The 12,553-nt window shown below is 39.2% G+C and overlaps 1 protein-coding gene across 2 annotated transcripts; it reads left to right on the top strand.

Annotated features, from left to right (window-relative positions):
• The first annotated feature begins 1,811 nt into the window (after positions 1–1,811).
• Positions 1,812–11,991, top strand: myb (v-myb avian myeloblastosis viral oncogene homolog). 2 transcript variants are annotated; one of them, XM_057363481.1, is made up of 15 exons: positions 1,812–1,998; positions 3,924–4,041; positions 4,431–4,502; positions 5,205–5,297; positions 5,674–5,894; positions 5,969–6,191; positions 6,284–6,352; positions 6,977–7,081; positions 7,390–7,581; positions 8,652–8,776; positions 8,962–9,073; positions 9,172–9,294; positions 9,587–9,670; positions 9,798–9,899; positions 10,623–11,991. In XM_057363481.1, the coding sequence occupies exons 1-15, from the start codon at positions 1,976–1,978 to the stop codon at positions 10,731–10,733; spliced, it is 1,773 nt and encodes a 590-aa protein (XP_057219464.1). In that variant the 5' UTR covers positions 1,812–1,975; the 3' UTR covers positions 10,734–11,991. The 2 variants fall into 2 exon arrangements, with proteins under 2 accessions (XP_057219464.1, XP_057219463.1); XM_057363480.1 differs by having other exon boundaries at positions 10,620–11,991.
• Positions 11,992–12,553: the final 562 nt, after the last annotated feature.

Here is a 12,553-nt window from a genome sequence, read left to right as displayed (position 1 = left end):
TCCCCATGGGTAAAAAAAGCTTATAAATTGTACAGAACAATATTTTTTTTAAATCTAAAAATGCAAAAAGTTTTCTATGATCTTTAGGTTTAGGGGTTGGGTTAGGGATAGGGGATAGAATATACAGTATACAACTCATTACGCCTATGGACTGTCCCCACGGAGATAATAAACCAGACAGTGTGTGTGTGTGTGTGTGTGTGTGTGTGTGTGTGTGTGTGTGTGTGTGTGTGTGTGTGTGTGTGTGTGTGTGTGTGTGTGTGTGTGTGTGTGTGTGCGTGTGTGTGTTTCCAGACTGACAAATATTCTGAGGTCACAAAAGTGAAAAACATGATGCAATGGAAAACTGTGCACTTTCACATTATCATATGCATATTAAATGATTCTCCTTGCGCTGTTTCCAGACACATGTTACAAACTTCTGTTTGAAGAACACTACCGTTTGAGAGGCGGGTATGTGGAGAGTGGTAAAATCCAAGTCATTCACCTCTGGGCACTTCCAAAAGCCCAATGCAAACGTTTACTCAGAAACAGTGGTGATTTCATAGAAGCTTGCAGCTGGGCAGTATTCATTATTAACCATATACTTCCATAAGTTTATGACGTTTTGCTGTCTGATATATTTAAGTCTGACTGGCTTCACTTTTCTCTGTTCTCTTCTTAAAAGGCCCCATTGACAGGCTTGTTCTGTGCACATAAGCTAATTGCCTCAACGCTAAAATATATAGACTAAAAACTCTCCTTTTAATTCCGTGATTGTTGTCTAAAGCTGAGATCATTTTGAATGTTGGTGTGTTATATATGCCCACAGTGTACGAGTCATAACTCACAAGCAATTATCGCATAGGGAAGTAAAATACAAAAATAAAATGGTAAGTGTTCTTTTTTTATTAACCCTATATCTCCTTGTTCTGCAATGCGAACGCTCTCAGCCAGACACAACAGAGGCGCGTTCACGAACTGCTGGCTCTGCTGAGCACGTGAGCGTCACTGGTCAAAAACAATGGCTCGCGCTGACCGATATAATAAGTGACGGACACAATACGCCAACCAGAGAGAGCACCGGGCAGACAAAAACAAAACATGCCGACCACAACCTTCAAGAATTCTCTGATGTGGGTGTGTGGCAGAGAGGGAGTTTGCTGGTTAACCTACAAGATTATGCAATTACAAAGACTTATCACATGGCAACAGGTAAAACATGTAGGAGAACTTAAACAAGCTACACTACTTTTCAATCCAGAAAAAATAACTAAATTAAAGTGCTATTTGTATTGCGTAACTTCAGTCCTGGCACAGAACGAAATGATAAGTAACCCAAAGGTGGTACATTTCTGGAAAAGGAAACCGAAAGTATTGCACTGCGTGCAACCTATGAAAGTGAGAGAATATCTGATTAAACTAGTCGAGAAAAAAAAATGTACATGAGAAAAAAAATGTACATAACAATTTAATTTGAGCTATTAAATAACGAACTTTTTGTTTTCGGAGTTAACTTATGCGTCTCCCCAATTGAACACCTGCATGTACAGTAACGCAGAACCAACACTAAGGATGCCCGGACCCCTCACGCTCTGTTTCATCAACTTTTACTCCCAATCAAAGTGCACATTGTCCTCCAAGAAGGCGCTATCACCCCTCCCTCCCCTTTAACATCCATAAACACAATATGATTGTTTTACAGGAAAAACAGCCGAAGATTAGCGCGGACTCTTTCGCTCAAAGGCGCTCAGATGCGTCAAGAAGTTCTGAATCTGCGCATGCGCACGACCCGAGGCGCCAAATTTAGCGGGAGGGAGAGGCAGTCCCAGCTTTGTCTGATGGATCTGTTTACACTATCGCACACTCCGCAAGTGAGTTTAATATCGGCACTTCCTCCTCATAGTGGACCGTAGGAACTGACAGCACTTCACTTCAGCAACTTTGAGCCGAGCGTGTTCACCATCATCACTCTTCCCTCGTCTTGAGCAGCGGGATGGCGAGGCGGCCTAGACACAGGTGAGATATATATATATATATATAATTTTTTTATGGGAAGTTTTGCCCCACTTATATTCATACATTCCATATGGGGTTGTTTATTCTTAAGGTTTGACAGTTCTGGCTAGAAAGCATTATATTTTACTAAATGCAACTTAAATGCATGCTTTTTAAGAAAAATGCACGCCTTTTTTTAAAACCACATGCATCTGTCAGCGGAATAGTTATTTCCCCGGGTGGTGGCGCGCAGTGCACAGCGCCGCGCGGAACAGGTGGACATCTGGCATGTGCGCTCCTCGGCTCGCGCCCGCTCGGCGGTATCGCGCTCACGTTCATTTAAATGTTCATTCAAACACCGGGCGCGCAGATAGCGGTTGCTGGTTCACTGGGCAGGTTACGGTGAGGTTCGGTGCTTCCCCCCAAAAATGACACACATTGTGATTCGGAAACAATGGTTGAGAGGCACAATGACAGCGGAGATGCTGCCACAGCGGTGTGCTTGAAAAATCAGGCGATCGCATATACATCTCATTGTGTTTACGCGTGCACCTTTTGCGCGTGTTTAATTATTTTAAACGCGTTTAGACACTCCATTTCTATAGCTGGATTATAATAATACGATTATATATGAGCGGGATGGATTACGTTTTAACGCCTTGCTGAAATATAAAAATAACTAAAAGTTGAAAATATCTAGTGTTATAGTGTTAGGTTCATATTTCATGTAGCAGAAGCATTATGCAAAAATATCATGCGGTTTGTAAGACTTTAAGTATTTAGAGAAGCTGCGGGGTCCAGAAAAGTCACGCAACGCGTCTGTCACTTGTGCACTTGTTACACCGTTCGCTTTTGCCCAGCAAATGACTAAACGAGCAAGCAAGAAACTTATTGCGGTAGAGAAATACAGTCATACAGTCCGCTGCTATTTGCATAATGTCAGAAACCCCAAACTCAAAGCATTTATTAATATATATTTGTATATTGAGAGGCACTCTGGGCTCCGGTTACAAAGACAAAGCGGAGAGTATTTTAAACGCATTGTTCACGTATCGATAAACTAGGCAACAGACTAAATGATTTTTTGAATAAATTAAAAAAGTTTTAGTGGCACAATTTTGTGATACAATTTTGACAAATATTCAAAGTCGCTCGTGCACGTTGCTAGGAAGAAAGAAAAAAAGAAAAATGGATCTGTTATCTGACTACATTTTTATTTTAGTAAGCTAGGTGCGTTTTGAGTTTCACATTTCTCGCGAAATGCTTCGTCAAAGCGAAGGAAGTGAGTAATCTTTTATCTTTTGATTTAAGTGCCAGCCAGAAAGGCAAAAAACATAGGGTTTAAAAGTGGACGTATGCATACAGATGCATGTACACGCATACACATTTACACACATATAAAACACACCTATACACCTAGCACAAAGGCAAAAAGAACATTGTTCTCCTCATCAGCCCGTGCTCTATCCTGATTGGCTACGAGCCGGCCAGGTGAGATGGTTTTGACAGTACTTCAGCAGGTCTGAACACGCTTCCATCATGAAACAGTGCCAGTCCACGCACATGCTTGCTGTTTCTGTGGAAACCAAAAACATCAGAACAGGTTTCACTGAGCGAGTCCCCCCTGCACCCTAACCTTCTGGCTGTACTGGTTCATCCACTCTAGTTTTGTGTTGACTGTGTTATCGCTTAATTTTTCTAGAATGCGTGATAGAAGTATGGGGGTGAGAGGGTGTTTTTTATGTATGTCAACAATATACATCTAACGCTTGCATGTTGACGAGGATCCTCTCCGTCTTCCCACACTCCTTTATTTCTATTTCCTCATCCTTTACTGTTTGCTGTTCCACTATTTACTGTACCCCCTCCACATTTCTCTCTCTTCCTCTTACGCTTCCCTGTTTGATCTCTTTATCGTTTTCCCTCCACTCTCTCCTTTCCTCCAGTGTTTACAGTAGTGATGAAGATGACGATGATTTGGAGATTTACGATCATGACTATGATGGTCCTCATGCCAAGACAGGAAAACGTCACCTTGGCAAGACACGCTGGACCCGTGAGGAGGTATGTTTGTTTTTATTAAAACAAAAATATTATTTTATTTTTACATAACTAACACATCAATTATAATAAAAAGAAACACAATTTATTGCAAACATGTTTTTGGAACTTTTTTGTTATTGTAATAATTTTTTTTGTGGTCTTGCCCCCCATGTTTCTTTTGAGATAGAAATAATAAATCACCTTTTTAACATTTCTTTTTAACTTCTAACAATGTTCTTACATACAAAAACAGCAAAAACGTTTTTCAAAATTAATTTACGTTAATTGATCTGATACCTCTTCGCACTTCATGTGCTGCACCTTTTGTGATGTGTGTGTTTAGTGCAGCATGCATTGTTTATTCGGTTATATATTTATACATTCAGAGCTAAAATGTTTTGTCTTTACAGGACGAGAAGTTGAAGAGGCTGGTGGAGCTTCACGGTTCAGAAGATTGGAAAGTCATTGCCAGCTTTCTGCCCGTGAGTGTCTGTTTGTGAAAGATTGTATCCATGATTGTTTTAATTTGTGTGTGTGTGTGTGTGTGTGTGTGTGTGTGTGTGTATACATGCGGCTTGTGTATTCAGGCTTTAGGGGGTTAGGTTAGGTTATGTTAGGTGTGGTGGTTTAGATACAAGCATTTGCATGTGAATAGCCAAAGGATCAGGTACTGTAGAAGTGAGTGCACGTTTTGGAGAATTTTGCATAATTGGGTATTCCTCATTGGTTGGCCTACTTTGGAACAGAGTCAAAGGGGGGGATATGGCAGGGTTTCAGAATCCTCTGTGCACCTGCATTCACACACGGATGTACAAACACACACACACATCCACAAATTCACACTCAGGTGGAAGCACATGTTTACGCACAAACGCAAAAATGTCTTGGGTAAAAATACACTATGCACACACCCGAGGAGGACACGCACGGATACTGTAATCTCAGTATAGTGAAAATCCTGATATAGATCACAACACATAAATAAACCTCGGCACACGAACAAGAATTAGAAACTGTAGTTGTTTCATTTCTGAAACACTCGGTGGGGTTTCCAAAACACCTGTTAATTTCATGCAGAGAACTTTGAAATAAACACAATTTGCTACATTTCAGTTACACACCAAATAGAAAACCTAAAAATAATACTAACCATATTTTTCCATCTGTGTGCGTGTGTGTTACAGAGTCGCACAGATGTTCAATGTCAGCATCGCTGGCAGAAGGTTCTTAACCCTGAACTCATCAAAGGACCGTGGACCAAAGAAGAAGACCAACGGGTAAGCACAGCGTATGATGCCATACCACAACCAGAATGTTACCGCAAAACACAAATTAAAAAGTAAGACCTGGTTAAGAGGGAGAATAAAGATCCATTGATTACGTGTTGTAATGATTAACTGTTGGGACCAGGTGTTTCTCCATTTCTGCTCATTTTTATGACCCAGCCGTCATTAGCAGGTGTATTCCACTGATATTCAGTGTAATGCCACTATCTGTATCTGTGTGCGGTCTTAACATCCTTACACAACACAAGTTCCCTTTCTCACTGGGTTTGTGCAGGCATCTCCTATACCCTTCCTTTCAATTGTGTATATGCATCCCTGTCTTGTATACATCTATTACTCATATTCACTCTCTCTCTGTTGGTCTTAGGTAATCGAGCTGGTTCAGAAGTATGGCCCGAAACGTTGGTCTGTGATCGCCAAGCACTTAAAAGGTCGGATTGGCAAGCAGTGCAGAGAACGTTGGCACAACCACCTGAACCCCGAGGTGAAAAAGACCTCCTGGACCGAAGAAGAAGATCAGATCATCTACCAGGCTCATGAGAAACTTGGAAACCGTTGGGCTGAGATAGCCAAGCTACTTCCTGGAAGGTAAGATGACACGCTACTTCTACTCTACGTATATGTTTGCAAAATGAGGTTCTAACATCATTTGTTTTTGTCAGGACTGATAACGCCATAAAGAACCACTGGAACTCCACCATGCGGCGGAAGGTCGAACAGGAAGGCTACCTGCAGCAGGCCGCTAAAGCTAGCCCAAGTCCGCTAAACAACGGCTTTGCAAAACCTCCTCACCTCCTAAATTATAATCAGACACCAAGCAGCACATCCATGCCCGCCTCTTCTATGAGCAGTCAGTACCCGTACTACATGTCCGACTCGCAGCGGGTAAGAATAATAAGCACAATGTTTAACTATTAAAACTAAAATATTCTTGGACATACTAAATTATTGAGATTAATATGAATGTTATTGTATAGGTTCCATTTCCACTTGCTCTACAGCTGAACATCTTGAACATTCCACAACATGGGACTGCTGCTATCCAGGTAATCCAGCATTGATTTACAAGAAACATTTTCGAAAATGTTGTCAATTAAGCAACGATAATCCTACTTTTCCATTTACAACCTTGTTATTTTTACGGTGTTTCCTTTATACGGTTTCATCGGACGCACGTACCTGACCCAAAGTTAATTTCCGGCGAATCCTGCCTGTGTTTGGTTATAATATAACAATTTATTTTATATTTAATTGATATTCATATTTTATTGTATATGAATTGTATTAAAATACATTAAAACTACTCAACAGTTATTGATTCTTTGCTACCGGAAATTAAGTTTGGGCCACATAACATTTGTTTATGTTGTTGCCGCTGAAACCGTCTATACAGTTCTGTTTTTGATGTCCAAAAAATGCTATTATGTATTTTTAACAGCTTATTGTCACATAAACATCTAGACATTAAGCAAGGCAGATGCTGATTCATTCGCTTTAATGTACAATTAAGATTTTCCATTTATTAGATTGATTCAAACCAATACCTCAGAGTTTGAAACTGATTCATTAAGAGAATCGTCTCAAAAGATTCACATTTGTGAATCACAATACACTGTCACATTGTATGCAGAGTTTTATTAATCTGATTCACTTTGATTCCCGTGATACAGAGACACTACAGCGAAGAAGACCCAGAGAAAGAGAAAAGAGTGAAGGAGATTGAGATGCTGTTGATGTCAACAGAAAACGAGCTGAAGGGACAACAGGCACTACCGGTGAGTGTGTGTGTGCTTGTGTGCGATTGATTGAAGGAAGCATCTGGGGGTCTATTTCACATTCTAACTGCTTGGCTGAATGATGCAATCGGCCCTTATCACACCACAAGCTCTGTGGAACTCCTTATGCAACTCAGACCCCCTCCCAAACGCATCACATCATTCAACTCGACAAGTTCCTTTTCTCTCGGACCGTTCTTCCTCCTTGCATCCCTCTCTTTATATCACTCCACTTCTGCCTCTCTCTCCGCCTTGCACACACACAGTTTCTGTTTCTCTGAAATTGTTTTTCTCGCCTTCTTTTTTAGATCTCCATGGCCGGCTATGGTGGATGGAACCGAGGTTCTTTGACGGACGGCTCCGTGGGTGTGGCAGTCTCCGTCCCCGCCCCATCCCTGGAGCAGGGCTGCCTTCCAGAAGAGAGCGCCCATGGCAACACAAACAGCCCAAACAATGACAACAGCTCCACCTTACCGGAGTTTATTGACGCCATTGATTCGGTAAGAGATCAGAAAGTACGTCGTACTAACACCCGAAATGGTCGGTGACCAGTGATGCGCGGTCAGGTGTCAACCCCAGTGTCCTTATAAAATCTAGTCTTCTCAGGCCCCGCCTATCTGGGCCAACATACACTCTGATAGGAGGTTGTCAAAAACAGACAAGACTCAAACCAATCAGGGTTCATCGGGCTGAGTCTCGCCCGCCCACAGCGCTGACAGCAGTGTCCACACATTTCTTTGCTCTAAGCCCAAACATTCACCCATCAGACAACTGTCTTTTTCCCCTTCTCAGGTACCGAAGTGACTCCTGGAACCCCCATGATGATCAATAATCTCTCTAAATTAGTCACCCAATCATCACTAGTGTTGATTTTCTAAACCTTGTAGTCAATCACAGCACACTAGTACAAATGTGTCAACATGTGTAGGCTTCATAAATGTCACATTGTCATTAGATCCGTGCTTATAGCACACATAGAAAGGTTGTTACTTCATCTCATGGCCGGTTATTCTGGTTAATGTTGCCTTATTATGTTTTTAGGACACCCTTTAAACACTTGTGTTTAATCAGCACTGTTGATTTTGCTTGTGTTATGTTTGGTTGGTTTATGTAAATCATTTTTTAGTTATGTCAGACGTTACTTGGCAAAAGACAGCATTCAACTTTTATATGATAATGTAGTGTTGCCTTCTCTAATTTATGCATTTGGCAGATGCTTTTGTCCAAAGTGACTTACTTTTTTATACTTTTTTGTTAGTATGTGTGTTCCCCGGGGTTCGAACCAATGGCTTTTGTGCTGCTTAAGCAGTTCTCTGCATACATAGGCTTTTAATTCCTCTGACTTCTTTGTATGTAGTATTTGTGAATTTGATGTTTAGCAAATGATTTCTTCTCCAAGGCTTGTCTTTCCTCTGATCATAGAATATCATGTCTTTATACTAACATAATGCCTAGAAAAAAAGATTTTTGCCTTTTCTTACTTGTATTGAAATATAACTAAAGCTTTCTAAATTGAGGTGGTTTGTGTGTTTTGCATCTAATCAAGCTGTTCTCTTTTTCCTTTTTGTAGTTCTTCAACGCCTCAGTGAGCCCGCATGCAGACAGTCAAAATTTACCTGTCACGTCTTCACCTGCCTGTTCCCAGAAAGCACTGCAGCATGACCTTGTTCTCCGACCTCAGAAGGAAAATGAGCTGTAAGGGCCCATTGAGCTCACTTTGCATTTGTAATTCTGTTAGAATGTAGCATAGCCATGTGTCCTAGCGATACGATTTGTAAATACGTTTCCAGTAAACATACTAAGCAAAAGACTTCTTGATCTGTGCATGTCTTAATGAGATTACATCATTCATAAGTGCCTGTATATGGGTAACATTTCAGGTTCCGGACCGCAAATCTGAGGCGCTCTATCATGGAGTGTTCCACTCGCACACCTACTCCGTTCAAGTCCGCACTGACAATTCAAGACACGAAATACGTACCACTAAAAAGGGTGAGACTCTTTTGATTCCCCGAGGCCTCATATAAAATAAATATATGTTGAAAATAAATAAATGCATATTGAATATTTGTGTTTTGCTTCTGTTCCAGGCTCACAGCCCTTCACTGAACACTGGTGTGGTCGGTACTATCAAGCAAGAACCCCAGGAGTGTGAGATCAGTGTCGCTGGGGTGCACCTGGACCAGCCCCCCCTAAAGAAGATCAAACAGGAGGTTAGTTTGCTCGTATAGACCCGTGTGGGCTCTTTGTGCTCCATCATTTGAATACATCTCCCTGTGATATTCAAATGCCAGAAATGTAAAAGCTTTCTTGCTGTACGTTTGAATTTGTTAGTAATATCAGTACGCAGTCAAACCTGTTTTATTTGGTCGCTCAAGGGTGATGAATGTGAACAAATTAGACATTAGGCCTTAAATACGGCAACATTGCCTAATTCGCAGCAATCCACGCATGGTGCATTTGTGTGTAGTAGGTAATGGATTTGGATTTCATTTGTTTTGGTAGGTGGAGTCACCTTGTCTACAGTGGGAGGGACAAGATCTACACACCCAGCTCTTTCCTTCCAATGGCTCCAGCCATGACATACCCGTGAGTACCCTCATGTTATCTAGATTAAGTTATCTAGAACTAGATTAAGTTAGTTTTTCGATTATTAAGTTTCGAAGCATCCTTTTGTTTGTCTGATGTTTGACCCTTCTTTTCTCTGTTTCTGTAGGATCTGTTGACAAGCTCTGTGCTCATGCTTTCTGCAGAGAAAACTGAGGGTGGACACAAAAGTGCCCACTTGCCCCGTAAACCTGTGGGAAGCCCTCTGCAGGTACACATCTACCCTCATACCCTTATATACAATACCCATCCTGTGTGGCTCTAAAACATATTTAGACACTTAAGTCACACTTGAAAATGTCTGAATTTTATGGCATAGATAACAAAATATCAAACCAAGTGGCATCTTACAATGATGCTTATCTTGATCTTTTTCTCAAAAACGTTCTCACAGGTGCAAATTTTAGTGCTGCTTTTGTTTGTTGAGTTTTTGTTTGTTGAGTTTTTAAAACCACTTTGAGCTAAAATACACATGAAGAAAATTGAATTGAATTTCTATAAGCTCATAATATCTAGTTTTGTAGTACTTTTTAAATACGTTATATACCGTATATTGTTTTAAACGGTTTGAAATGTGTTATTGTTCTATATTTTAAAATAAATTCCACTTGTTTTGATATTTTATTAGACAATAAAATAAAATGAATAAAGTTTCTATATATTCAGTTCAAATACCTGAGGTCCACAGTCGACTTTACATGTCCACTGCGTTGCTTTGAAATATAGTGCTGTTTTGCATTAGCAAAATAGTTAGTGATTATAACTTTCTATAGATCATCTATGGCAGCAGGTGCTCGATTGCCCCATAAAATTATAAAATTATAATTTTATTAGACACAGGATAGTTGGCTATGCAAAACCTGACCAACCGTCTTCTTTGAATCTCTCTACTTCTCTCTCCTGTACTTCCTCACTCTTTCCTCTCTTGCAGCAGCTGAGCACATGGGAACAAGTGCTTTGTGGGAAGGTGGAGGACCAGGCGATGCCCTCCGAACCCACACACAAATACCTCAGCAATTACTCTTCACGAGCACTGGTCATGTAAAGAGACAAAACACGAGGAGGAGGGGGAGACGAGACAATCATTCTGAGAAGATGTAAAAAAAACACTCCAACACTTATAGTACATAATTTGGGAGAGGCTAAAAGCCATTTTTTAGACTGCACAGTCAATGTTAATTGCCAACGTTTAAGCTGTGCCATCTTTTGTTTGATTCAACCAACCAAAGACATTATTCATGTGGACATGTTGTTTTTCTACTTTTTTTATTTCGTTTTTAATAATATTGTATTTTGTATGATAATATTTTGTATTATATGGGAAATTAATTCTCTATGTGGGTTCTAATTTTATGGATTTTAATATAAGGAACTATTTTCAGTAATTTATTATTTTGTATTAAGAATAATAATTAACTACGGTGGGCATATCTGTCAGTGTTTGACCCCAGTATTTGGGCTTCCTGCTCATCTCTTATTTGTTAAGTGTGTGTTAATTGTAAGGAGTGTGTGTGCTCCTAGCATTATCAAAATCATACAACCCCCCCAAAAAAACTAAATCGGATTTGTACCATGTATCTGTGGGTGTCAAACAGAACTGCTCTTGAAAAGAGCATATGTATTTCAATCTAATGCCAACAAAACTGCTGTGGTGTATTCCAAAATGAGAATTAGTCGACTGTTTGTTATTCGTGCCCAATGCCAATCACTTTGCCAAGTTTGAAAATTCTTGCCGAATTCTGACGTTAGGTGATATGTGTAGTGTACAAAGGTACTTTTCCAAGTTTAGTAGTGTTGCCATTTCAAAAGAGTCTAAGATCGAAACCACAATGTCTTATTGTATTAGCACTATTTCAAAATTTAGATCAACCATGCAGAGAGATTTCAACAGAACAAAAAGTGTTTTTTATAACAATTTTTGTATGTGCTAAATATATAAAAAAAACGTTTACCAAGCATTTTAATCAAGGGTTTAAATGGTAATATTTTGCCTTTGAGAGCATGAAACATTTCTTTATCGTTTTTTCATAAACACTTTTTTTTATGTCATTTCTAATCAGATTTACATTGGTAATTCTAGTTTTAAAAACACTGATTGTTGCTTTTATACCTAGCTTGTTTTTTATATTACAATCAGCCTTTGATACTAAGATTGCAGTGTCCAATCAAAAGCATTTAGCAGTAACGTTTTTGTTATTCGCTGCCTTTTTGTATTAGCTTCAAGTACAAACACTTTTTTACATTGATTATGAACTTTTCATACGTTTTTATACAGACTTTTTTATAACTGCCTTGTAAATAAAGTGTGTTTTTGAAAAAATTCTGGTTTAAATGTGCTTCTTGCTTTACTTATAGAAACATAAAAAAGTTTCCTTTAAGCCTAGTAGTTTATATGATTCCCAAAGAAAGCATACAGTAGCCCAACAATGATATCTAACTGGAAGATTGATATATTCTGTCTTTATTCAAATATATTATTAAAAAATATTAAAAAGTGTAAACTAAAGCTCAGCTTTAAGATGAATTTAAAAAGGCAAGGCAAAAATAAATTGCGTAACACGTGAGCAAAAGATCAAGGCCCAGAAGAAAGTATTTTTTAATAAAAAATGACAGAAACATAACAAAATACAAACTATTAAAATTATAGATACTGTTTGCGTTATTACTTTTCTACCCAATCATTTTCACAAAGAAATACCTTTACCATTTTGCACCATATTCCTCATATTTGACACTTTATTCTAATCTTTGGAGATTTACAAATATCTGCACTGTAAAAAAATCTGTACATTGATAGCTAAATGACTGTATATTTTGTAAATGACTGTATAATGAACGGAAACTTTCCATACAACATGTGTTACG

Source organism: Triplophysa rosa, linkage group LG21 (genome assembly GCF_024868665.1).
Source record: "Triplophysa rosa linkage group LG21, Trosa_1v2, whole genome shotgun sequence".
Taxonomy (NCBI): Eukaryota; Metazoa; Chordata; class Actinopteri; order Cypriniformes; family Nemacheilidae; genus Triplophysa; species Triplophysa rosa.
The sequence above is the reverse complement of the archived record's forward strand: the minus strand, read 5'-3'. Positions and strand labels throughout refer to the sequence as shown.

Excerpts from the sequence above, each read along its gene's own strand:
- myb (XM_057363480.1), top strand. The coding sequence starts at position 1,976 with ATGGCGAGGCGGCCTAGACACAG. Across the intron at positions 5,895-5,968 it reads GCCAAGCTACTTCCTGGAAG|GACTGATAACGCCATAAAGA; the intron begins GTAAGATGACAC and ends TGTTTTTGTCAG. Across the intron at positions 6,192-6,283 it reads ACATGTCCGACTCGCAGCGG|GTTCCATTTCCACTTGCTCT; the intron begins GTAAGAATAATA and ends GTTATTGTATAG.